A 27,475-nucleotide genomic window follows, 5' to 3' on the forward strand; every position below is an offset into this window, starting at 1 on the left:
TCAAAACAGACCACCGAGGCTGCTCATGCCGGGAAGACCGCCCATGCCGGGGAGGGAAGGCATCGAAGGGAGGCTGGGGATGCTCGAGGACGCCATCTTCGGAAGGGAGGTCAGGCTGCTCATGCCGGGGATCGAGGGCATGCTACCCATGCCGGGGATTGAGGGCAAGCTGGGGATGCTGGGGATTGAAGACGAACTTCCCATACCGGGAAGTGAGGGCAAGCTTGCCATGCCGGGAATGGACGGCAGGCTTCCCATCGCGGGGATGGAAGGCAAGCTTCCCATGCCGGGGATGGAAGGCAAACTTCCCATGCCGGGGATCGATGGGATCGAGGGCAGGCTGCTCAAGCCGGGGAGGGAAGGAAGGCTGCTGGCTCCGGGAAGACTACCGATCAAAGGAAGCGACCCGAGCTCGGTGTCTCGCTTGAAGATGTTGGGGATCGGTAAGCCGGAAGTGATAGATTTAACGCCACTGACGCCCGGGATGCCATTTTGGAACGGGATGGCGTTCAGGCCAGGGATACTGTCGAATGTTGGAAGGGCGCCAAGGCCCGGGATGGATCCGATGCCGGGGACGCTGGAGAGACCAGGCATGGAGGAGAGAACGGGGATGGAGCCGAGGCCGGGGATACCTCCGGCGCGCTTGGTGAAACCTGACTCAGGTACAGCGTCCGCGATAGACTCAAGGGTGGCGAAACCAGGAATGGCGTTGAGGGCTTCGAGGCCAGTGTACCCTGGGACTGCGTCGAGAGAGGGAAGTTTGGCGAGAACGGGGACGGCGCCAAGCTCCTTAACACCAGGAATACTACCAACCAATGGAAGGTTGCCAACGACAGGGACGGCGTTCGCACGCTTGATGATGGAAGGGAATTTGCCCTTGAAAGGTGAGGCTGGCAGCATGTTGCCGGTCTGGCTGGCGACCTTCTTGACATCGGGGAGAGCATTCTTCAAACTTCCGACTTTGGAAGTGAGGCCTTGAGGGACAGGGAGCATGGAGCCGACACTACCGAGCACAGGAAGGTGCTGAACGCCGTTGGTGAGCGAGCCCAGGAGGGGCAACCCTTGGCGGCGCTCGAGCGAGCGGGTGATCTCACCCACGGTACCTTCAGAATCAATTGAAACATCCTCAGCTCGGTGTCCTGCAGGAGTCGGCGCTCAAGGGAGCGAGTAATCTCAGCCAACGTACCCTCAAGATCGATCAATCCACCCTCGCCGATGAGTGTGGTGTCCGAGAGGACTCGGCGTTGGAGAGAGCGGGTAAGGTCACCCAAGACACCGTCATCGTGAATCAAGCCCTCCTCGCCAGCCAGCTTGGTGCTGGAAAGCAAGTCGCCGGAGCTCTGGTCTTGGAGAACATTGTGGGTAAGGTCTCCAACAAGCGGGACCGGCTCCAAAGTGTTGGCAACACTGCTGACAAGGCGTCCTTCGTTACCGAGGACAGGGAGCTTGGGAAGACCCCCGATCGGGACAGCACTGGTTTGCTCAGCAGCTATTTACCGGCAAGAAAATTTGCACTGGTTAGCTTGGCATGCTTCGAACTGCAAGACTTCAATGGGATCATCTCACCGAGCATGATAGCAACAGACACGAAAAAGCAGGTGACACGCATCTTGGTGATGATAGCAGCTGGTGGCTGTGAAGAAATTCGAAGGTGGTGTGATTAATTAAAAGGAGTGAGTGAATATCGATGTCCAAAGGAATGGATTTGTCGGGTTTGGAAGTTGGAAGAGGTGAGGGGGTGGATGGTGGTGGGATGGGGGATGTGCTCGATTGCTCGAGAATGGCTATTTTAATAGAACCAGCTTCCGATGGCACCTTCGCTGAGCGAGTAGCTGGCCGAATCCCTCGACCAGGATCGCTTGCTGATTCGTGAACCCGGCGGTTCTGGTCTTTCATCAGACGGGCTATCCAAGCGGAGTTACTTCCTCCTAGCATCTTCTCGATGGCATGGGGGAAGCTATGCCGGCAGCAGAGAAGGCTGGCCTGCTCCACTTTCTGATTAATCCTCATCTGGCCAGCTCTTGCCGGCCAAACCAGACGAGGAGACACAGCTCACCATGGTAGCCCACATGACCCTTTCACGGAAGCTCGCCCCGAGCAAGCACTTTTACAGTTAGCCATCCACGTATCCCCTTGGCTTTCACTGGAAAACGCGGCTGGCTGGGTTGTCTGGGCTCAATCTGTCGCTTCGATTTGATGATCATCGACAGTTGTCCCGTCTGCTTTTTTTTGCAAAGCATCACAGCTGTCATCTTCTTCATCGGGGAAAACATCCCTGATAGGCTGGCTAACTCTTATCATCGGCTGGACTTGGAATACTCAAGCACCAGCGATGAGATGCGTTCGCCACTATCAATACAGCTGCTGGTTTTGCACCTTTCTTCGAGGAAAACCCACGCCAACAAATGGGGGTATTACGCAGCATTTGTGGAACAGTCATAGTCAAACTCAAACGCAGCTGTGTGGGTGGAGCTCTCAAGGCTTTGAGGCGTTGGTGTTCCACATCACCATAGAATCGCGTAGTTACTGCTCACAGATGAAGTCCGAGTGTGCAAACCTGAAGTAGGCAATTTCACTTTTGTGACAGCCCCGGATGTCATATTTCAACAAAACTCAACTTGCCGTTTGAAGCTCGCGAAGTCGTCGTATCAACGGAAATAGGCATGCCTTCTACAAAACCTATTGGTATTCCGTGCAGAATGGGCTGTTGAAGCCGCGAAGAGCTCAAAAAGATTGTGAGACTGTTCCACATTTCCCGCTTTGATGAGCTTCAAAGCTAAGATGATTTGCTTCGCACAATTCTCCTGGGTGCCAACAGCAATCCCATGTGGTATCCATCAAATATTTAACTTTGAGCCTGCTCGTTGTAATACTAACAGTTGGATACTAAACTGTAGCCAAGCCACCGCTACTTTCATGGTTGACAATGTTGTTGCTGCTCAAGGCCAATAAATTATTGTGTGAGTTAAAAAAATGTTGACATTACAAGATCTTACACAAGCTGTTTGATAATATGAAGAGAAATGCTACCAATAAGTGATGTGGGTCGTAAGGGAACCTGACGGAGGTGAAGCTTCTCAGCAAGTGCATCTTGTGCGGGGATATTATTAGCTAGACATACTGATAAATCAATCCTCAGAGAAGGCCACCGAGGCTGCTCATGCTGGGGAGCCCGCCAGAGGCCAAACTTCCAATACCCGGGACGGACGAGAGGCCAGGGACGGATGGCATGGATGGAAGACTGGGGAGGCTCGAGACGAGTGGCAAGCTTCCCATTTGCGGGAGGGAAACCAAGTTGCTCATGCCAGGGAGGGAAGGCATTGATGGCAGGCTTCCCATGCCAGGAAGGGAAGGCATCGATGATAAACTACCCAGGCCGGGGAGGGACGGAATACTACTGGCTCCGGGAAGAGAGTCGATCAGTGGAAGAGATCCGAGGTTGTTGTCCCGTTTGATCATCTTGGGGATCGATAAGCCAGAGGTGAAGGGCTTGAGTCCAGAAATAACATTACGGAGAGGAATCGGATCGAAGTTCGACATCAAGCCGGTATCTGAAGAAGAATCAATCACCGGATTCCCGCCGCGCCGCTTGAGGATAGAAAGAAGTCCACGGCCATCGTCACTAGCCAAGTCGTTGCTCGAAAGCAAAGCACCGTTGTTCGAATCTGCAAGTAGCCTATCGGTCAGACCTCCGACAACCGGAAGCGGGTGGAGGGTGGTTGCAAGGCTGTGAGCGAATTTGAGCTCGCTCCCAAGTGTAGGTAGGTCGCCCATTGGAAGGGCAATGATTTGCTCAGCTAGAATATCGAAATTACAATTACGAATGATAAGTCTGATATCCATGTACAAACTCAACACCAAAGTACGCTGGAGGACTCACCAAGCATGATGACAACAGACACGAAAAAACAGGAGACACGCATGTTGATTGAAGTGGATTTTTGTTGTGGAGTTGTTGGATTTGAAGAAAAACGAAAGTTGCCTAATAAAACGAATGGATTTGGGCTGTTGTGCAAAGAGAGTTTCTTGTGGTCGATAACAAAAAGCTGAGCAATGAGATATGGAGTGGACTATGAACGAAGTCCTTTTATTACTTCCTCCCCTTGCAACAGCACATCCGCTTGGCAAACAGGTTAGGATCGTTGGACATCCACTGAACGAGTGAATCTACCAGGGGCCCCGGCAAGCAGCTCCACGCAAGCACGGGAATCCAGTGCTTTTGGTCAGCTATAATGACTAACTGCGTATCAACGCGAGCTCACTTCTGTTTTCATCTCCGCTACGAAGCATGCTTCATAGCTTGGTGGGAGCCACACATACCCATCGCGTCGTTTTTCTCTCCAGCTCAGGCTGGTCAGACGAAATGGTTAGCCATGCCATGATTTGGCCAATGTCACCGCCGAAACCCAATCAGTCCAGGTAACACCCAAGCCGGGGTTCAAGGCGACTGGAATAAGCATTAATTTCACGCAAAATATGAGTGCACCTTGATGGTGGCCAGCCAGGGGTGGTGAGCGCAATGAACATCAACGATACAGAAATTCCGGAAAGCAGGTCGCCAGGAGAAAAATAAAATGAAGCAACATCTCATCCCGCACAATTATTCAATTTATTTATAAGCAAGTCGATAAAAAAGCTAGTTTTCAGGTTATTATAGATTTGTTTTGAGATCGTACCAGACTTTCTATTTTTTACATTCTTCCTGACTTTGTGTCAAATCGCTTAGATGGAGCTGTACATCAAGGTGACCTGAATACCCCGCCTCTCCGGAAGTACGTCGCTGAGCGCCGCTTGGGCGATAGGTCTTTCCTAGTGCCGAGGAATATCTGCTGGAGCCTTCATCGGCTGCGCCAGTTTGATCGACGTGTAGCCTCCACTGTTTCGCGGACAGAATCAGCAGCTGGTCAAGGACCAGAGCAGGCTGGAGACGTTTTTGCGAATAGTAAAACTGGAACGCACGCATTGCCATGCTGTTGGGATCCCAGAAAGTATGCTCCCTAGCGTTGGGAGAAGTGTTGCGACTGATCGCCAGTACGGCCTAAAGAAAATGCAACACATAATGCTGTTCTTAGCCAATCGCATACCTAAAAGTAATACATAATTACCTGGATCATGCTTACCTTGTCAGGACATCAGTTGTCCTGGAGATATTCATGATGTGCAAAACAATATTAAGTAGCATTGAGATGAATGTGCCCAACGCCCTGATATTCAAATGTACTAACAGCCATCAAGAAAGACAATCTATAACATCAGTCAATTTATTTAACTCGAGCTGGAGTCCCATGAAAGGTACCACCAAGCCGACCCACAGAATTGACGATCTGTCTTGATTGTATCAAGATAACTCCGTCTTGCTACTGGGGTGCTGATCTGCGTACCGTTGTCTCTATCAATGTTTAAACGTGACATTGAGCCTCTACTAGTGCACGACTTCATCGATGAACCGCGCGATTGGCTGAGGTAGTTGTTGAGGAGGAGCCAAAATGAACCGACGAAGATCTGAAGAAAGGGTTACATAACAGTTTCTCCCGGGGTCAGTTTTTAATTGGGCGAGTGATGCCCGCAAGGGGCGATCTTCCGGAAGAACGTAATCCTGATGAAAATAAACCTACTTACTGGACAGCTCACGGAGTCGAACAACAAGAAAAAACATTCACCAACTCGAAAACGATGAAAAGCAGCTTCCAGAAGAGGCACTGCCTTATGAAACAGCTTCGCCAACCGCAAATTTGTTTCACGAAGTCCGGTCTGGGCCTCAAGAGATTGCGGTGCGACTTGAAGTTGGTTCCACAATGAAGACCCTTGATCCAATGCAATCATCCCCAGGTCGGTGTAAATTTGGACCTTGTTGGTGATTAAACACACCCACACAATGACAACGATGGTCATGACTGTCGCAGCGATTGGGAACATTATGAAAATGATGTTCATCAACAGCGAAGGAATGTGCTTGATAGCAGCTATTGATTTCTGTTGCTGGTGTGCGTTGCCATAGCAGCTTTATCAGGCGAAAAGTTGGCTTCAACCTAATTGAAGGGGTTGAATCGAAAAGCGGAACAATCGGACTCACATCGTAATGACCATAAAACAATGCGACAGACTCCAGTAGGCGAGAATTTCGGCCAGATTCATTAGACCAACACTGCCAATTTAATTCCAGAAGGCGTCAGTGACGCGCCTTTGTACTTTAGCAGAATAACGCAATCAACGGAAGAACTCCGCCAAGTACGCACGTTGGTATGGCGCGACCGCGGAAGAGGTGTTGGCCTGGCGAAGCGATCCCGATGTCAAAATAAATGAAAGCTGACGTACTAACAGAGCTCAACATTTGGGAAAAGGTTAATAGGACTCCAGCATTGGCGAAGTACAATGGCACTTTCTGAGCTGGAGCGGAAAAGACAAAACAATCACATCAGCACACCGCCCCATCAGCACCCAGAACAAACTTCCACGAACCCCTTCCACTGGAATTAGGCATGGCTATTGGGCGGGCCGGCCGACAGGCCGCCCGAACCCGCCCGGGTTTGGGCCGGGCGCGGGCCGGCATTTGGGGGATTTTTTTAAAGTCGGCCCGGCCCGCCAGACCCGCGAGAGATTTCGGGCGGGTCCGGGCAGCCCGTCGGGCGCCCGTCGGGCTTCCCCCGGTGGGACCCAATCGTGACCATATCGTGGATATCATATGGGCCGGTTGGTAGTTAGTTGCAGTCTTGTTCAACTACCGACCGGCCCACCAGACCACGACTCCACCAGCGTTCAACCCGATCCTCCACCAACATCCTATCCAATTATCGATCACTCCGATACGGTTGTCATGCCAGGTTCGAACGGCGAGGAACCCGATATCGTTGTTTCCGACACTCCTGGTAGTCAGACTCCAGCAGTCACCACCGATGGCGTCGGCGATTCAGCAGATGAATCACAATTGAAGAAGAGAAAATTAACGAGTGGGGTTTGGGACCACTTCGCAAAGATCATTGGTTAGCTTATCCCTACTTCAGCCATTCATTCACTCACGGCTATCAGCTAACTTTTCGTCTTATTAACATATTTATTATTCATGAATCTTACCAGAAACGGATGGTAAGGAGAAGGCGCAGTGCAATTATTGCAATGCAAAACTCACAGGAGGCTTGTCCGCTGGAACTAACCACCTCCGAAGACACTCAACGAAATGCATCTCCGAGAAAGTCGGCGTTGTAGGGACCCGACAAGGCCTGCTCAATTTCAACTCGTCAACTGGAGCTGCTAGCGGGGGTGGCGTATGGATTTTCAATCAAGGAAAGATCCGTGAACGTTTGGCCGAAATGATAATCGAACACGAGTATCCTTTCGCAATGGCTGAACACCAGGGGTTCATCAGATTGATGAAGGAAGCTCAGCCCCAGTTTGTGATGCCGGGACGAAAGACACTCCGAAGTGACTGTATCAAAATTTTCCATGAGCGCAAGGCAGCTCTTATTCGCCAGATCGACCAGCAAGCCAATCATATCGCCTTGACAACCAACATGTGGACAGCGTCTGATCTTACTGGCTACATGGTGGTCACGGGCCACTATGTTGACAAGAACTGGCACCTTGTTAAGGTGATACTCAGTTTCCGACCACTTCCACCTCCACACTCCGGCCCAGCAATCTCCGACCGCCTCAGCCAGATCATCCGAGATTGGAATGTAGTGGGCAAGCTGGAATTTATCACTGTCGACAATGCAACACAAAACACAGCGGCGATGGTTCGACTTAAGCGATTTGTGGACGATCGCAGAGCAACTGCAGGCTCTGCTACCTCGGCTTTCTTTCATTTGCACTGCTTAGCGCACATAATCAACTTGGTCGTCAAGGACGGGATCAAGTTTGCTGGGACGGCCGTCGAACAACTTCGTTCTAGCGTCCACTGGATCCGTGCATCTCCTTCTTGCATGGACGCCTTTGAAAAGGCCCTAACGGCAGTTGAAATTGACCTCAAGATGAAACGTCCAGCAAAAGATGTTCCCACCCGGTGGAACTCGACTTATATTATGATCGAGTCCTCCTTGCCTTGTAAGTTGGCCTTTCAGGAGCTTGCGATTCAAGACGACAAGTTCGAAGAATGCCCATCGGAGCTTCAGTGGGAGGAACTCCGTGTCATGGAGAAATTCCTTGAACCTTTTTCCCAAGGTCAGTTGATGTTTCTGCTTATCCATGGCTTATTTTTCATTACACTGACTTTCTGAGTGTTTCTTGTAGCCACTGTTCTATTGAGTGGTACTCAATACCCAACTATCAACCAAGCTTACCGTTCGATGGTGGCGATTCAAAAGCAAATCAACGAGAGTGCAGAGGTGCCCCTCCTAGCCGACATGATTAAACCCATGAAGAGCAAATTCGAAAAATACTGGGAGCCTGCGAAAGAACTCCTTGCCATTGCCCTTGTCCTTGACCCCCGTTACAAGATGCGGTTCCTCCGCTACAGCCTTGAGCAGAACTCTGCAGCTGGTGAAGATCTCAGCGAGTTCTTAGGAAAGGTTCGCGTGACATTGTTGGATCTGTGGAACCAGTATGTTCCAGCGCCGGTGGCCAATCCAAATACCACCAGCAGCCAACCCGAGCTCATCTCTAAGAAGAAGTCGGTCAATCGCGACCTTTCGGCCTTCCATGAGTACATGGCTGGGAGTATGGACTCCTCACAACCCAACGCGCCGGCAGCTGAATTGGATCTTTACCTTGAGGAGCGCAACCTCATCCTCCCTGAAGATTCCGACTTCGATCTACTCGGCTGGTGGAAACTCAACGCTTCCCAATTTCCTTCGTTATCCAAGCTCGCCAGGACACTACTAATGATTCCCATCACCTCAGTGGCATCTGAGTCTGCCTTCTCTACCGGTGGTCGGGTTCTTGACGATTATCGGATGCGCCTCAGCGAAGAAGCGGTTGAGGCCTTGATTTGCACCCAAGACTGGATGAAAGCCGGCAACCTAGCCGCCAAGTGAATATTTTTTCTTATCATTTCCTTTTATTTTGTCTATCATGCAGGGGCTACTCCCCTGAAAAAAATTCAAAGATGTTTGATAGGCTCACAAGAGCCTGCCGCAGGCTGAATTTTTGAAAATACAAAGTTTGCTTTTTTTTGGGGGGGAGCCCGCGGGCCGCCCGTGGCCCGCCCCGAGCTAAACGGGTTTGGGCCGGGCGGCATTTTGAGTCAAACTGGCCCGGCCCGACCCGCAAGCTAAACGGGTTTGGGCCGGGCGGCATTTTGAGGCAAATTGGCCCGGCCCGACCCGCCCGATTATTTTCCGGCCCGACGCGGGCTGGCCCGCGGGCGGCCCGAGCCCGCCCGATAGCCATCCCTAACTGGAATCATCTTCAATGTAAACCTTCTTCAAGTACCATTGAGAACGTTTCCGTGGACGACAGTAGGGCAGTACCAAGGTGATCAAGCAAATTGTGGCAATCAATGCGTGTAGAATCAAAATAATCACCAAAGATACTACAGTGGCTCGGCCTAGCGGCACAGAACCCCACCTTAGGAGGAATTCCTTGATATAGTGAAAAGGATTAACGCCGGCTGGAATAGAGCTTAATAGGCTCTTGACACGCCACATAGTTGAACTTCGTCTTGCGGATAATCAATGATCTCAATCGGAATGAGGACAGGAGCGGGCGGCGACGAGGGTTGGGTCAGGGCAAATTAGCTATAGGCAAAACACAATCTCGAGCCTCGAATTTGCAGCACGGATGGGAAAATACATGTTTATGTTAGAATTGCATACTTAGACTTAAACTCATTGAAATCCCTGTCAGATCGGGAGCGGAGGAGTTGACAACTCCGGGAGGAGTTGATAACTTCGGACCAACCCTGTGAAACCAAAAAGAGATTGCAGAATAAATACAAAGTTTATTAAAGCACCTACACGGCCGTTGCCTGCCGTTGCACGATTTGAGGTTTTGCCCGTGATCAAATTGGAAGCTGTAAAAACCCCGGGGAAGGAAGAAAAGGTACCACCCGACTACATGATCGTAGTGGGCATCAACTCTCCCCCGGAGAGGTATACACCAGGCCATAACACTCCCCCGCAAGCCAATATCACTGATAACAGAGGTGATATTGGATTGGACACCAAATGGGCTGGTGTGAAACTACATACAAATCTAAGTGTTACTCCCTGACAGACTTGTTAACTGTCAACTTTCACGCATACTGGCTACTATACTAATGCTATTTTTAAAGACTATACTATGATTTATCCTAAAATGGGACTTTTGGCACCCATGAACCGTGGAACTATTTTAAGGCAACCACACTCCTAAATCAATAATCAATAATATGCTTGTATGTAAGACTAGGAGTAGCTAACACAGTTATGTCATGTAATGTGAGGGTTACAAGCTGTGGAGATGTGACATGTGCGAGATGCAGGCAATGGGAATTGAACATGCAACAGAGGCAACGCTGGGCTCATAACCTGTAAAAACCCCGGGGAAGGAAGAAAAGGTACCACCCGACTACACGATTGTAGCGGGCATCAACTCTCCCCCGGAGAGGTATACACCAGGCCATAACAGAAGCCATCCGATGGCTCATTGGCAAATTGACCCCCCCGCTGTCAAATTTCCGCGGCACTCGAGCTCGAGTCAATCTCACTCAACTTGGGGCAAGTTATGTTAACTTGCCGGGTCGATTTGCCGGCAAACACGACACCAACCATCCGCCGTCGGACATAATTGCGATTTGCCGTCAAGAAGCTTGGTCAGCCAGCACACCGGCATAAAATTTCAGATGTCACGGGTGATTGATCATAGGCCAAATCCTGAGGGGCCCAGCCGCCCAATGGCAACAGCCAACAACAGGAAGTTGGATTTCAAAGATTTCACAAAGTCCACTCATCGCAGGGTGAATACATAGATATTTGGGCGCAGGAACCCGCGGGGTACCCAAATATTTTAATCACATCCAGGCTGCCTGTAGTAGTACCATGAATGCCGGGATACATACCCGGTTTACTTGCCGGGCCACGTATAGCCATGTATATTTGATGTGCGGGAGCCTAGAATGGAATATCGACATGGATTCCTCTGATCATTGGTGGGCTCCAGAGGAGGCTGATATACACCACAGAGCGCGGTCGCAACCGCTGTACTACAGAAAGCGCAGCCCAGCGGTTTTGGCGGTCGGTGCACTGCGCTGAAAGTAGCGACCCCACCCCTTGCGCTACCAATTTCTGGGTTGGATGAAAAGCGGGAACCCGCTGATTTCAGCGGTAGCGCAGCGGGACCATCGCTGCGCTACCACTATTTGGGTTGGCCGCGTACATAATGGTCCCCGCTGCGCTGCGCTAAAAGGCCGCTTTTTTTAGCGCAGCGCAGTGGTTGCACTCTTGCATGGATGTATAGTGTTTTGAATAAAGCTTGGATCATTTGTCAATTTTTCTGGTTTCATTGACCAAGGTCAACTCCATATTTTTGATATCCTTTCCACATGGTGCATCTTGACAGATGTCAGATGAGGCCCAAGGCTAAATCCACCCCCGGAGCCAATTTTTTACAGTAGGGGGTGAAGAAGTCAAGTTAGAGAAATACTGAGTTCATTTTCAGAACCGGAGCGTCTTCTTTGCCCTACCATCCACAGGCCATGATTGTCGGCTGTTGCCCTCTGCCAGTATGGGCCGGGCAGGGTGGGGCCGACCGAGCGCTGGGTTGTGACACAAAGACATCCCAGGCGGAAGTCAATTTCAAGGTTTTGTTTAAAGTTGGGTAAGGTTTTTACAGTTTGGTGTGAAGTTTAAAATAAAGTTACTACATAACAAAACCAGAAAATTTGAGGAAACATCCAAGCATTATTCAAAACACTATGGCCCCGTTTGGAGCCAATATAAATATAGGTGATATAATCACTTGTAAATTCAATAAAAAATACAAAACTCAACATAAAGAATCTTTTTTTTTTTGTAGGAAACCTACAGTACTGGTCTCATCAACTATGAAGTCAGATTTAACTGATTCAGCCATCTTCAGCACCATAATACCATTATATTGCTTTGTTTTGGTCAAAAGCAATATAATGGTACTACAGTACTGAATATGGCTGAATCAGTTGAATCTGACTTCATAATTGAAGAGACCAGTATTGTAGGTTGCCTAGAAAAAATATTTGGAGGCTTTATGTTGAATTTTGTAGTTTTCATTGAATTAACCAATGATTATATCACCTATATTTATATTGGCTCCAAACAAAGCCTATAATATTAATGTATTGGTTTTTTTGCTGGCGCATCTTGTGACAGCGGGCCCACAAGATGCCAGCTGTTGGTTGATCTTCCTGCCGCGGGCCCTAATTTAACACAAGTCCCATTGTTCCAGAGGGCAAGCGGATAGGCCTAATAGGGGGGTTCACAATTGAAATTTACAAAACTTTGGGACACATTTTAAGGTGTTTATGAACATTTTTAAAAAAAAATTATAAATTGCACTGATTGATCAGTATCACCTGCTGCTGTCCATTTTCCCAAAATTTCAAAACTTTGTTCATAAAGGCCTTAAATTTGGCTCCAAAGTTTAGTAAAATTCAATTGTGAACCCCCCTAATATAAAGCACCTGGGCAGCGCGCTGCAGGGTCCCTTTGGGATCCTCTGTTCAAGAGGTTAAGCTAGCCGGGGCCAATCAGCACCTCTGTCTGCCTCAACAAAGGATTATCACACTGGGCTACAAGCCGATATCACCTTGCCCTGGGTGTGCTGGAACATCTGGGCCTGCCACTGCTCCATCTTTCATTGTGGAACAGCCCCGGTTGTTGTGTATTTTCACCAGCTCCATGCATCTCACCTTATCCTTGCCGAGTCTTCCATTTTGTTTTTGACATGCCATTTCTTTTCTAATTTTTTTTTGGTAAAAATTTGGACCTGTGTCGCCTCAATCTTCCAGTAAAAGAGGCACATTACCTGCAACACATTCCTTATTGTCAGCTTTGCACTACCCTTGAGTTCTTATACATTTCTCCTGGGAGCTGCTGTTTGATATTTGATTCAGCTTCCCATTTTACTCACCCCTACTGAAGGCTAGTTTATGCAATTAGACCCGCTGGGTCTGGGCCAGCTAGCAGGTATAGACGTTGGGGCCGGGATCCAGCACTACATACTCAAAATTGAAGGGAATATTTATAGTCACTTCTTTGAATTGTCATCAGACAATTTGATGCCAATCCAAAGCACCATTTGGCACTGGGCAGAGTCATGAGTACAGATATATATGGAATGTTGCATAATTATAAAAAAATCATTCAAAATGAAGTCTGCTTTCAAATTCATTATGGGCAAGGTGCACTACTGATCTATTTAATATTTTTATTGGATTCACTTGATGTTGAGACGACAATTCTGATCACAATCCTAATGAAGGCAGCAGTTCCTCTTTCCTGTTTAAAAATTGGCATAATTAATTTTGAATGTTTCATTTTTATTTGCTTGACTAGAAAACTTGGGGCTGCGCTGCAGAACACATCCAGCTAAAACTGGACCCTTGCCGATCAATTTGTAGAAACCCAGTGCCCCTGGTGGAATGTTTTCTGCGTCTTTGTGCTGCGGGCCTTTATACATAAACTGTCATGTCCTCCGATTACCAGGAGGGTGAGGGAACCTCACAGGGGCGTGTACGCCCGTTTCCTCCAGGTACAGCCCTTCCAGAAAAGGATGGCACTTGCGAGGAATTACCGCACCTCGCTTGTGCAAATCCTTGCACTTCGTGATACAAGTAAGTTTGCAGTGGAGCTTAAGCTTAACCATGTAGCCACATGCTATGTCCGACCGAACCAATTCGCCCCCCCAGCAGCGGCTGGATCCCGCTCCCCCCCCCCCCCCCCCCCCCCCCCCCATCAATTCCACCGCCCAGAAACCGAATTGCTGAATCCCTTCCCCACGCCCTGGAAATCGGCGAAAGGCCACCAATAACTGCAAGACAGCGAATCGGACCGCGAATCCATTCTGAATGCCTGTGGCACAACGAACCACCTAGTCCGACTGCTTTTCAACATTGGCGTTAGCGCCGCAGTTGTGTACGCGTAATGCTGCTTTAAAGCTTGAGGTGAAGATTTCCTTGCGACCCGATCGGCCTTTTTTTGCATAGAACTGACATTCAAAAAAATTCACGATTGACTCAGCCCCAGCAATTTCCATTGGTTACAATCTACTGCCGTCCAGCGGGCTTGAAGGTATACCTAATCTCTTATCCTTGCGACCGCATTAAGAGCCTTACGTTTTGCAATTTTTTTGGCTGCTTACCTTTTACATTGATGGGAAAAAATTGAATCAATTTATGTTATGATTCATGCCACTGTCTTGTTTTTTAATCTCAATTCTTTGTGGCGTTACAGACCAGAGTGTAGACGACTGCGGCAAAGTCATTGAGTGCGCGGACCCGTGTACAACCTTACTCATCATCTGATTAGGGTTCACTTGTATTTAGTCAGCTAGTTGTTGTACCGCTCCGCTTCTTTTCTTTTCCTCACTCATCTCTTTGTCCTCAACTTCCTCACGCACCTCAATAGGTGCATAAGTCGTTTTCCTCCTCTTTGTCCCTCGTCTCGGCCTCCCAACATCGTCCTCTTAGCTCACCGCTGTCACTCGGGTATTTCTCAGGTATCTTGTTGTTTCTGTCTATTTCTCAGATTCTCTGGTCTTTCCTTTTTCTTGCTCACCATGCAATTCAATGACTCATCTCTTTGTCCTCAACTTCCTCACGCACCTCAATAGGTGCATAAGTCGTTTTCCTCCTCTTTGTCCCTCGTCTCGGCCTCCCAACATCGTCCTCTTAGCTCACCGCTGTCACTCGGGTATTTCTCAGGTGCATAAGTCGTTTTCCTCCTCTTTGTCCCTCGTCTCGGCCTCCCAACATCGTCCTCTTAGCTCACCGCTGTCACTCGGGTATTTCTCAGGTTATGAGCCCAGCCTAAAGAGCTAACAGGTTGTAGGAGCTCCAAACAATTCCTCCACTGAACTTCCTAGACGCAGCACCGTGGCCGATCCCAGTAGCGACGATCCTCTCGCCGCTGAATCGGATCCAGCCAACACCCGCCAAGCGGATTCTTCCTTCAAGCCGGAAGAAACCACTCCTCAACCCTCAAGTGGTATCTCTTTTCAATCCGCCGACTCTGATCCTGACTCCAAAATCAGTGATCTCCTCATCCCGCCTTCTTCTCCTCCCAAACCTTCAACCAACCTACCTCTCATCATGAGTAATCTCAATACCTCCAATATCAAGCTCGTCACCAAAAAGCTGGACAAGGACAATTTTACCAGCTGGCGATGGGCTATTGTCACCACTCTTGGTTACAAAGGTCTGGACGACTACATCCTCATCGACCAGACCGATGAAATGAAGAAGAAATCAGACTATCAGCAGCATAATAAGATGACTACCAACTTTATCCGGATGCATCTTACTACCGCAAATCTTGAACGGTTCGTACCTAGTCTTACCGATTATGACGCCAAGAAGTTATGGGATGCGATTGAAAGCCACTTTATGGCTAAGACCATGGAAAACGCCGCTAGCGCCATGGACAAATACTTCGACATTCACTTTGACGAGAACGATATGGACAAATCGATCTCAGAAATTCGTCACGCCTACAGGAATCTCTGCGAAGTAGGCGCCAAGAAATTCGGCAAAGAAGGACTGACTGCCATGGCCGTCGTCTTTGCCTTGAGGAAGTTGCCCGACTATCTCAGCACGTTCCGAACCCTTCAGTTTAAGGAGTTCAAGCAGTTCAAGGACGATGAACCTATTGAGATGAAAACCTTTCTCAGCGCTCTCGAGATGGAAGTTCGTCGACACAACGAAGCTCAACAAGGAAAGTTGTCCGCCTCTTCCGCTTTGGCCGTCTCCCATTTCCAGAACAACGTCGACCCCTCTAAGAAGAAAGGGAAGAAGATTCAGTGTACCGGTGGTAAACACAACCCGGAATCAAATCACCCTGAGTCTGAGTGTTTTCATATACACAAGGACAAGGCCATAGCCTACCATCAAGCAGCTATCGACAGGATGATGAAGTCCCAGCCCAAGGCAAATCTCGGGGCCAAGTCATCTTTCCAGGATGTCATTGTTCTGGACAGCGGAGCGTCCGGTCACTACCTCAAGGACAGATCTTATTTCACCAATCTTTCGAGCACCTCTGCCTCTGTTTTCGGGGCTAATGGGGCTGCAATACCCATCCTTGGCTTTGGTCCGGCGATCATCCAAACCGCCATCGGTCCTCTCGAACTCTCCCTTGCTTATTTTGCACCTAAACTCTCCAATTCGCTTATCTCTCTCACCCATTACATCCGACTCGGCTACTCATTGGTGCCGGTCTTGGGTGGAACTCGGTTTGAATGCAGGCGTGGTTCCGATGTAGTGTTTGTCGGCACCACCGATGAAAATGTCTTACTCGTTGACATGAATCCCCTCAAAGCCTTATCCGTCTCCAATCCGTCACCCCTCGATCTTCATCGGGCGCTCGGACATCCAAGCCTTCCCTATCTGAACAAGGCTTACCCCGATCTCAACCTCAAGTCTCTGGAGTGTGAAGTGTGCGACCGTGCCAAGATGCACCGACAACCCTTCTCCGGCTCCTTTCCGGTCTTCTCCAAGCCTCTGGACTGTGTTCACATGGACTTATGCGGCCCTATTACGCCCACTTCTTGGGGAGGAAATCACTATTTCCTCAAGATTATCGATGGTTACACCAAGTATTGATTTATCTACCCGATGAAGTGTAAGTCGGACACCTTTCACTTCTTTCAGCTGTTCCTCAATCAGGCCGAAACTTATATCGGTCACAAATTAAAATCAGTAGTTTCCGACAACGGGGGTGAATTCTGTAACCACAAGTTCAGCCATCTGTTCGCCGAACGTGGTATCCAACATCTCACATCTGCCCCGTACACCCCTCAACAGAATCCTCTGGCTGAAAGAGGGAATCGGACGACTGTCGAAAAGACCTGGGCTCTCATCATGACCTGCGGTCTGCCTCTGGCCTGGTGGGGAGAGGCTGTCACCCTGTCAGTATTCTTGGAAAATAGATCACCTGATAGCTCCATCGATTTTGAGTCGCCTTACGAGAGGTGGCACGGCAGGAAACCCGACCTAACTTCTCTTATTCCGTTCGGTTGTAGAGCCGTTCTCTTTGAGGAGCGGAAGTGGCGCAACTCTAAATTCTCTGCCTCCGGAGTCGAAGCCATCTTTATAGGCTACGACGGGCATCACCACTTGTACAAGGTGTGGGTGCCGGAGACCGACAAGCTGGTCACATCGCATCATGTGAGGTTCTTTCCAAAGTCGTTCCCCTTCCTGGACCCTTCCGTGGATCCCGTAGACGCTGGCTCCCTTTTCGAGTTCGAGGATCCCATCGAGGATATTCGGGTGGGATCAACCGTTGATCCTGGAGATGGGCTCGTTGGTTCTGAGTCCGACCCCCAGTCATCTGGCCGCTCCACTCCGGTACCCCATCCGGCCCCGGCTCCTCCTCCTCCGTCCCCCCCTCAAGACTCTCAGCCGGCCGTCCCGGCTGACCAGTTCAATCCTCCAGCTCCGGGATCGGTGCCAAACGTAAAAGGCTATGCTTATGTGCCTCACTACGATGTGGCTCCGAAGGACATCTCTTCCGACATCGATGAACGGAACATTGTTGAGGGCCCCCGGAGACATCGGGCCCTGGTCATAGTCCCCCGGAGACATCGGGCCCTGGTCATAGTCGGCGAGCCGTCTTCTCACTCCTATCCGAAAACCTATGGCGACATTCTCGGCAGAATCGACGAGAATGAATGGTTAATGGCCGTAGAGGTGGAGCTAAACAATATTAAGCGCCACGAGGTCTGGGTGGTGGCCCCGAAGAATCCTGGGGCTAGAGAACTGGACACCACCTGGGTGTTTAAAAGGAAGTTCGACGCGGATGGTCAGCTTCTCAAATACAAAGCGAGACTTTGTGTGCGCGGTTTTCGTCAGGTTGAGGGAGTAAACTACAACCGGACATTCGCGCCGACTGGTCGAACTGCCACCCTTTGGATCATGCTCGGTATCGCTGCTGCCCAGAATTGGGACATCCAGCAGATGGACGTTAAATGCGCTTTCCTCAACGGGGTCCCGGAAGAGGAGATTTTCATCAAGGTGCCGGAGGGATTGGGAGTCGAGCTTCCGCCGGGACATGGTCTCAAGCTTCAAAAGTCTCTATACGGTCTCAAGCAAAGTCCACGCTGCTGGTATAAAGCGCTGAAGGACTTCTTCGAGTCAGTTAATTTCTTCCCGGCGGCCGTGGATCCCTGCCTTTTCTGCCATAAGGATGCCTCCAACCCCTGCTTCGTGTTTGTACACGTCGATGATCTCGTCATCATGGGACCGAACGTGTCCTTCCTCAAGGATAAAATCAAGCAGCGTTTTGAAATGGAGGATTTGGGCGACTGCAAGTATGTTCTAGGGATGCGGGTGGTTCGTGACCGGACCAACAAGACGATCACTCTTAGCCAAGACCGCTACGCCCGAGAGATACTGGAAGAGTTTGGGATGCTCGACTGTAAGCCTGCCTCCGTCCCCCTCCCGGGTAACGCCCTCACCTGCCCGGTGAAAGATGAGCCGGTAGATCAAAAGTTTAATTATCGGCGGGGTGTTGGGTTATTGCAATACCTGGTGCAGTGTACCCGTCCGGATTTGGCCTTCGCCGTCAGCTATCTGTCGCAGTTTCTCAATAATCCAAAGGAAACTCATCAAGAGCAACTCGTTTGTACCATGAGATATATTCAACATTCCAAGGATTACGGTCTCACTCTAGGCAATGTGGGTGGGCCCGTTCATCAGCTGATTGGTTACGCCGATGCCAGCTATGCCTCCGGAAAGGATTCGGCCTCTTTCGCTGGAAGCTTACTTCAACACAACGGTGTATTCGGCTGGCGTTGCCAGAAGCAGGACGACGATGCCCCTTCTCTCTCGACGACTGAGGCCGAGTACCGCGCCTGCTCCTCAACTGGTCAAGATCTCCGATGGGCGGAGCAATTGCTGGATCAAGTCTACCCCTTGATAAAAGTCAAGCCGTCCAAAGTGCGGCTTTTCTGCGACAATCAGGGGGCCCTGGCGTTGTTAAAGGACTCCATCTACCAACACAGGACCCGGCACATAAATGTGAGGCATCACTGGCTTCGCTATCACATTGAGAAGGCCAAGAACTTCGTTGTGCTTTACGTTCAAACAAACTTCAATTTCGCCGATTTTCTCACGAAGACACTCAATCCGAAGAAAACTCGAGCAGCAATTTCTCAGATCACGCTGGGGAACATCAAGTCCAATGAAGCTTCGTCTGCCTAGTGAGCAGGGGGGGCTGTGGCGTTACAGACCAGAGTGTAGACGACTGCGGCAAAGTCATTGAGTGCGCGGACCCGTGTACAACCTTACTCATCATCTGATTAGGGTTCACTTGTATTTAGTCAGCTAGTTGTTGTACCGCTCCGCTTCTTTTCTTTTCCTCACTCATCTCTTTGTCCTCAACTTCCTCACGCACCTCAATAGGTGCATAAGTCGTTTTCCTCCTCTTTGTCCCTCGTCTCGGCCTCCCAACATCGTCCTCTTAGCTCACCGCTGTCACTTGGGTATTTCTCAGGTATCTTGTTGTTTCTGTCTATTTCTCAGATTCTCTGGTCTTTCCTTTTTCTTGCTCACCATGCAATTCAATGACTCATCTCTTTGTCCTCAACTTCCTCACGCACCTCAATAGGTGCATAAGTCGTTTTCCTCCTCTTTGTCCCTCGTCTCGGCCTCCCAACATCGTCCTCTTAGCTCACCGCTGTCACTCGGGTATTTCTCAGGTGCATAAGTCGTTTTCCTCCTCTTTGTCCCTCGTCTCGGCCTCCCAACATCGTCCTCTTAGCTCACCGCTGTCACTCGGGTATTTCTCATTCTTTTGCGTTCTTGTTCTTTGCATTTAGTGGAATGGAGATCTAGATCTAGTGCTAGTTTTACATTCAAGCATCTTCCTGAGCCAACCAAGATTCCATGGATCTAATGACCAAAAAGTGGTATTAATTTATGTTCAACCAAAGTGGAGTTCTCAAGAAAGAGTACATTGAGAACTTCACATCAATCCATGCAGAAAACATGTGGAATTCATCATACAGGGGACAGCTCTCTCTGCCTTTGTCACAGTTGACACATTTTGTGAAGTCTCTCTCGTGGTTTGACAGAAGATCGGAGTATATAAATTACTTTGTGTTTTGAATGAGTACCCAATTATATTTTTGGGACTTTCATAAGCAGTTTGATTCTTCTACCAAGTGTTTCTTTTTGGGTAGCTTTTTTGGAGGTGGATTGGCGTGGTTCAACAATCTAAAAAAATTGTGCGCATTCTCAACCGCACAAATACATAACAATTAACCAACTCTCTGGCTCAACGCTTTGAATTGCCAGAAATTTACCCAACTACATACAAATGCATACAGTGGCTAAGCTTATTCAATTTTTCATTTTGAATCCACCCAAAAAAGTATTAAAACATCAAGAAATAGTCTCGTTGGTTATACCAGATGAACAACCATAATAGCTACTTAAATATTTCATAATCTGGATGTATCCGTACCAATTTATGAATATCTTTAATTCAATTTGATGTTTTGATGGGGTTATGTTCAAAAGTGGGTGGCTGACCGAAGGAAACGCGCCTGCAATGTCTAAGCTACACTTTTCTGGATCACTGCGACGATTCAATGGGGAGCCTGGAATTTTCTGAATGTCAGTTCCATGCAAAAAGAGGCTGATCGGTTTGCAAAGAAATGCTCAACTAGCTTCAAAGCAGCATTACACGTACATGACGGCGACGCCAACACCAATTGTGAAAAGCAGTTGGACTCCGGAGGTGGTTCGTGGTGCTGCAGGCATTCGGAATGGATTCACGGTCCGATTCGTCGTCTTGCAGTCATTGGTGGCCTTTCGCCGAGTTCCAGGGCGCGGAGAAGGTATTCAGCTATTCTGGATGGCGGTGGAATTGATGGGGGGAGTGGGGGAGCGGGATCCAGCCGCTGTTGGGTGGGCGAATTGGTCCGGTCGGACGTAACATGTGGCTACATGGTTAAGCTTAAGCTCCACTGCAAACTCACCTGGATCACGAAGTGCAAGGATTTGCACAAGCGAAGGGCGGTAATTCCTCTCGAGCGCCATCCTTTTTTGGAAGGGCTGTACCTGAAGTAGAGGAGTTGAACTTGAGAGTGCCGCAGAGTGCCGCTTGAAGTTGAGGGATGGCGTTTTTGGTGATTACGTAATCGGACCTGATCACTCACGCCGTAGGCGTGCAGCCTCCGGCCGCTGAGGATCGATCCGATAAATGATGACGATGTCCAACAAACCTTTCAAGCTCTCGGCAACTCTCACCGGACATTCTCAAGATGTCAAATCGGTCAAGTTCGTCCAGAAAGATTCGATTTTCTCCTGTGCGCGAGACACGACGGCCCGAGTTTGGAAGAGAACAGATGGTCAATGGACCGAGCAGATGGTATACCAGAACTCTAACCCTGGATTTTTGAATGCAATCGCAGCAATCACTATCAAGGACAAAGGTTCCACACATTTCCCTTTCATTACCAGCTCTTCAGATCTAGTAACGCTGTCTGACTGATTATTTGTTGTCTCTCTGGTTTCATAGAGTATATCATTAGTGCTGGGCAAGATGCCTTGGTTCAACTCTGGCCACTTCAGCCCACATCTGATCAAACTTACGGACCCGAATTTATTCTCGCTGGACACACCTCGAACGTATGCTGTCTGGACGTATACAAAGCTGGCCCGGGGGATGAACCTACGATATGTAGCGGAAGCTGGGACTGCTCAGCGATCATCTGGCGTAATAACGTCGCGGTTTATAACCTACAGGGACACTCTGCAGCCGTCTGGGCTGTTCTCGGTTTGAGCGATTCGGATGACGGCGTCCTCACTGCTGGGGCGGATAACTTAGTAATGTTATGGAAAAAAGGCAAACAGACGCTCACATTCAAAGGCCACACTCAAGCCGTTCGCGCACTGGCCAAACTACCCCAAAGCCCTCAGCTGTTTGCATCCGCTGGAAATGATGCCACGATTCGCGTGTGGAATCTGGACGGCCAAGCAGTCCGGGTGATGGACGGACACGACTCATTTATCTACTCATTGAGTTCGATGCCCTCTGGAGAAATCATATCATCAGGCGAAGACCGAACGGTAAGGATATGGGATCCAAGCTCAGGTCAACTCACCCAAACCGTGACCGTCCCGGCCATCAGCGTTTGGACAGTCTCGGCCTGTCCAGAAAACGGAGATATTGTTTGCGGCTCTTCGGACAACCTGATCAGGGTTTTTACCCGTGCCGACGAACGCCTAGCTTCATCCTCCGAGCTTTCGCTATTTGAAGAATCCGTCAAAGCTAGTTCAGTTCCGAGCGCCACTGTTGGTGACGTCAAAAAGTCAGACCTACCGAGTGTAGCAGTTCTGCTATCTCGTCAGGGAAAGAAAGAAGGCGAAGTGGCAATGGCAAAGAACGAAACCAACGGCGCCGTGGAGGCCTATCAATGGGATGGAATGAAGGGTGATTGGACAATGGTCGGCACGGTTGTCGATGGTATCGGCTCAGCAAGAAAACAACTCTTTGAAGGAAAGGAATATGATTACGTCTTTGATGTCGATATCAAGGACGGCGCGCCCCCTCTCAAACTCCCTTACAACGCATCCGGTAAGCTTGATTTCTTGGTTGATCCTGATTCTCAAAGACTGCAAGCTGTTGAATCTGACTGCTACATGGTCCTCACAGATAATCCGTATACTGTCGCTCAAAAATGGCTGGCAAAGCACGAGCTACCCGACACCTATGTTGACCAAGTCGTTGATTTTATCGATAAGAACACATCTGGTGTAGCCCTAGGGGGGCCAACTGCGGGCGCGGATCCTTTCACTGGTGCAGCCAGCTACCGCCCTACTAAATCAGAAAATCAAAGTCAGGCAAATGTTGGAGCCGATCCCTTCACCGGTGCTGGCAGTTATCGCCCCAATGGTGCCGCAGCCACATCTGCTGGTAAGGGAATTGATCTTGCGCTTGAGGTTGTTTTGCTATCTTATTAACCATTAATCTGACAGGAGCTCAGCCGAATGAAATCAAGTCACCAGCTTCTTTACTCCCCCATGTACGTGCAACATATTTCACAACCAACTGATCGGCTACTGTGAAAGCTGATTTCGTAATGATACCATTCACCAGAAATCATTTCTCAGCTTTCCCCCGACCAATTCCAACTTTTCAGTGGTAACAGGAAAAATTAAAGAATTCAATTCGCAGCTAGTGAGTCTTGAGTGCGGATCAGAATCATTCTTGCCCCTACTGACCCTAATTTACCCACCTTTTTAGGATGGGAAAGAACTTACTCCAGCCGATCTTGAGGCTCTGGATAGCTTGACCTCATACCTCTCCAAAGCCTCGGGTGCGCCTCCTGAGTCGGGAATCAAAGTCTTGGAAAAGATGATGGTGGATTGGCCTCCTGCGAAACAATTCCCAGGTTTGTGCTGATATCCTACACTTCCAACCAATTTGTTTTGCTCAAGCCAATTTCGATCGTTTTGATTTGATGCATCGTTAGCCATCGATATCGTCAGGGCGATGTCGATTTCTGTCCTACCATCCCAGCTTCTTCCTTGCCTTCTTTCCAAACTTCGGGGACTCCGCGATCAACCGGGAGCCGAACTCAATTTCACTTTAGCCGTCCGCGCATTAAACAATGGCTTGACATCTTGCCCAATCACAACCAGTCACTCAGCGTCGTTGGTGAATAAACCAGATCTGGCCAAGCAGATATGTGATCTCCTGTGCGCTGAAAGTTCACCGAAGCTCAACATGACGAGCAAGAATGCAAAAGTGGCCTTTGCCACCTTGCTTTTGAAGTACGTCTGCCCCTGTGAATGGTTGAAGGGGATACTTTACTGAGATAAATCATATTATCAGCCTGTCGATTTTGTGTGTTGATGGTGTTATTGGCGCTGGTGCTGTTGCCCACCTGCTGGCTTTAAGTAGAAAAGTGAGTTGTGGTAATGTAGATAAATCGAATCAAAATACTTTATTGAGGAAATCTGATCTTACTTCTACTTCTTGACCTTCAGTTTGTGAGTACAGAATCAGAGGAAGAAGCAGTCTATCGAAGTCTGATTGGGTTGGGCAATATGGTTTGTACCCGGCACTTGACATTCTGATTGCGATCCTTTTATTTACATTTGACCCCTTACTTTCACTTCCGATCAATCAACACGACAGATCTTTTCTCAGAGGGCCTCGGGGCTATTGACGGACGAAGATAAGACCAAGGTTGCTGCTGCTCTCCTGTCTTCCGTTGAAGGCGGCCAAACCGGCCCCAATCGTTTATCTGATGCAATCAAAGAAATCGACACGCTCATCAAATAGCAACTCGAGAAGCAAACACGAACCATTTAAGCTCAATTTTTCTCATTGATTGATGCGTCCTTTGTTCCATCATACCTATAAAGCATAGAGTTTTAATTAGAATTAGGAAGCTCGTATGTGTAAAAATATCTATAGAGGTCGTCCGAGTGAACCGCGCGAAGCGCAAAATGATACATATTACAATCGCTGTGCTGTCGAGCAACCACGAGAGCTCTCACAAGCCGTTTGGTATCATCACAACACCAAAACTTGGTGAATTCAACTCGTTACTAGAAACATTCTACTCTACTGGGGACAAATTGACTACCGGCCCGTCCTGTAGAGTCTAGACTAGATTTTTGCCATCTTGATTTCATCGTTGTACCATTTTCCCTATCTTCTTCCAGCGCCTCTGTTCGTCATAATGTTGACTGCCTTGACTAAGTAAAAGACCATCCAACTCATTCCATTCCATTACCCCACCCCAATTGATAACTAGAGCCCCCTTGACCTGACCTCAGTGATGTGAAAAGTTATAATCAACTAGGAGACCCCACTTATGAGCTGTTTAAAATGCAAAAAGTTATCAGGCACTGTTTTGCACTGTTGTAATCAATTAGGGTGTTCAAAGTTGACTTGCATAAAAGCATAACACGATAAAATCATAAACTTCCAGTCTGAAAAAAAATGGGGCAGGCTAAATCCACACCAAAAAATTACTTCATCCACTCCAAAAATGGAGTGAACAGTAGTCCACTCCAACTTTCATTGGAGTGAACCATAGTCTACTCCAAATTTTGTTGGAGTGAACAAAATTACACTCCAAAAAAGCCTGTTTTTTGGAGTGTACCCATGATGCACTCCAAAAATTTTGGAGTGAACCCAATTCCACTCCAAAAATATTTTTTCAAGGGAGATTTTTTTTTTTTTTCTTTTTTTTTTGGAGTGCACAGATGTCTACTCCAAATTTATTGGAGTGGATTAAGGCTTCTCAAATTTAAAAAAAAATGCAATTTTGAATCTGTATAATCAAAACTTGTAACTTTGAAAAATGTATATTCCAAGTTCTTGGGATGGAGTACCAGGAAAAATTTATAGCAGTAGTATGCAGGTTACATGAATCAACCTAATTGAATCTCCCCAAATTTATTTCTGGTGAAGGTTTTAGTCATTGTAGAAACTGAAAGAATTGTACATACATCATTTTTGATGTATTTTAAATACACATATGATGCTGACATAAGGTTTTGTTCCTCTTTGAGAACCCTGAATTCTTTCACTAGAATATTGTGTAAAACCACTCCAATAAATTTGGAGCAAACGTCTGTGCACTCCAAAAAAATAAATCATTTTACTTTGGAAAAAATATTTTTGGAGTGGAATTGGGTTTACTCCAAAATTTTTGGAGTGCATCATGGGTACACTCCAAAAAACAGGCTTTTTTGGAGTGTAATTTTGTTCACTCCAACAAAATTTGGAGTAGACTATGGTTCACTCCAATGAAAGTTGGAGTGGACTACTGTTCACTCCATTTTTGGAGTGGCTGAAGTAATTTTTTGGTGTGGATTTAGCCTGCCCCAAAAAAATATGTGTACCACCCAAACACTCAAAGCCAAGCAAACAATCTAAAATGGTACATAAAAAATCTTCACTTAAAAGTTTTTTTGATTTTATGATTTCATGTATTAGGGGGGTTCACAATTGGATTTATGGCTCCTGGTTGGACCATAAAAAAATCATTGCTGATCACATTTTCAGCCTTTCATTGGCAGAAACAGCCACCAGCATCCATAAATGTTTCTGGTCATCTTTCACCTTTGAACATTTTTCACTACTACCACCAAAAGCTAAAACTACTCGGTATGTACAGTACCTTACACTGCAAGAAAAACTCTAGAGACTGCTTGCAGTTGAGATGCAAGAGCTCAAGGCAAGCTGTGCCTCATGCAAGAATCAAGTACTGGTTGATTCCATGCACATTGTATAATTTATGCAACAGTGAGTCTTAGGTACAAAAAACTGAGTACATACAGGCTCCAAAATACTGAGTTGATACCTGTGCAAATTCCCCTTTCATGTGCACATACCCCTTTCATGTGCACATGTCCCTTTTTTATGGATTCACCCCTTTCATAATGTGTACATACCCCTTTATGTGCACATACCCCTTTCATGTGTGTGTATCCCTTTCACGTGCATGTATCCCTTTCACAATGTGTACATACCCTTTTCATCATGCATTCATGAATCTTTGATGTTTACATGTCCCCTTTGAGTTTTTTACATCCCTTTCAATACCCCTTTCATCATTCAGGTGATGTTTACATATCCCTTTCATGTGCAAAGACCCCTTACTGCACATACCCCTTTCATGCATATATACCCTTTAATCATTTGTGTCTTTTATGTGTTAATACACCTTATCACATTCACCTTTCATGCATACATATTCCTTTTGTATGTAGATATCCCTTTAATGTGTAAATAACCCTGTTATGCTATTCTGGCTGGTTTTGGAGCTCCAAATATTTTCTAGAGAGTGTATTCATATGGCAGAAAAAATATGGGGGTGTTTGGAGCACCATAGCTAAGGATTTGGTGGATTGCCTTTGTAGGAAATCCGCCAAATCAGCCCCCGGCTACACAAGGTGTCCCTGAGGTGTGCTAATGCTGTGAAGCTCAAAATGTGTTTTAAAGAGTGTATTTTTATGGCAGAAAAAAATGGGGGCTGTTTGGAGCACTGTAGATAGGGTTTGCCTTAGTAGGAAATCCGCCAAATCAGCCCCCGGCTACACAATGTGTCCGTGAGGTGTGTTAGGTCAGTGAAGCTCAACATATGTTTTAAGGAGTGTATAATTATGGCAGAAAAAATCTGGGGGTGTTTGGAGCACCGTAGCTAAGGATTTGGCCGATTGCCTTTGTAGGAAATCCGCCAAATCAACCCCTGGCTACATAAGGTGTGATAATGCCGTGAAGCTCAACATACGTTTCAAAGAGTTTATTTTTATGGCAGAAAAAAATTGGCACCGTTTGGAGCACCATAGATGAGGTTTTGGGGTTTGCCTCACTGCAAGAAAAACTCTAGAAACTGCTTGCAG

The 27,475-nt window shown here is 48.0% G+C and overlaps 3 protein-coding genes across 3 annotated transcripts; 1 reads left to right on the forward strand and 2 right to left on the reverse strand.

Moving 5' to 3' along the window:
- On the reverse strand, positions 1 to 1,609 carry PtA15_11A683 (uncharacterized protein; the record flags this gene model as incomplete). The annotated part of the gene is made up of 3 exons (XM_053161617.1): positions 1 to 1,103; positions 1,187 to 1,489; positions 1,567 to 1,609. The coding sequence occupies 3 exons, from the start codon at positions 1,607 to 1,609 to the stop codon at positions 1 to 3; spliced, it is 1,449 nt and encodes a 482-aa protein (XP_053025546.1).
- Positions 1,610 to 3,135: 1,526 nt separating this feature from the next.
- Positions 3,136 to 3,923, reverse strand: PtA15_11A684 (uncharacterized protein; the record flags this gene model as incomplete). Its single annotated transcript, XM_053161618.1, has 2 exons — positions 3,136 to 3,797; positions 3,881 to 3,923. 2 exons carry the CDS (start codon positions 3,921 to 3,923, stop codon positions 3,136 to 3,138), a joined length of 705 nt encoding a protein of 234 aa, XP_053025547.1.
- A 17,385-nt stretch (positions 3,924 to 21,308) lies between these two features.
- On the forward strand, positions 21,309 to 24,398 carry PtA15_11A685 (uncharacterized protein; the record flags this gene model as incomplete). The annotated part of the gene is made up of 10 exons (XM_053161619.1): positions 21,309 to 21,540; positions 21,627 to 22,685; positions 22,764 to 23,024; positions 23,087 to 23,133; positions 23,208 to 23,288; positions 23,355 to 23,502; positions 23,584 to 23,884; positions 23,946 to 24,018; positions 24,101 to 24,163; positions 24,252 to 24,398. 10 exons carry the CDS (start codon positions 21,309 to 21,311, stop codon positions 24,396 to 24,398), a joined length of 2,412 nt encoding a protein of 803 aa, XP_053025548.1.
- Positions 24,399 to 27,475: the final 3,077 nt, after the last annotated feature.

The sequence above is a fragment of the Puccinia triticina genome, chromosome 11A (genome assembly GCF_026914185.1).
Source record: "Puccinia triticina chromosome 11A, complete sequence".
In the NCBI taxonomy this organism is placed as follows: Eukaryota; Fungi; Basidiomycota; class Pucciniomycetes; order Pucciniales; family Pucciniaceae; genus Puccinia; species Puccinia triticina.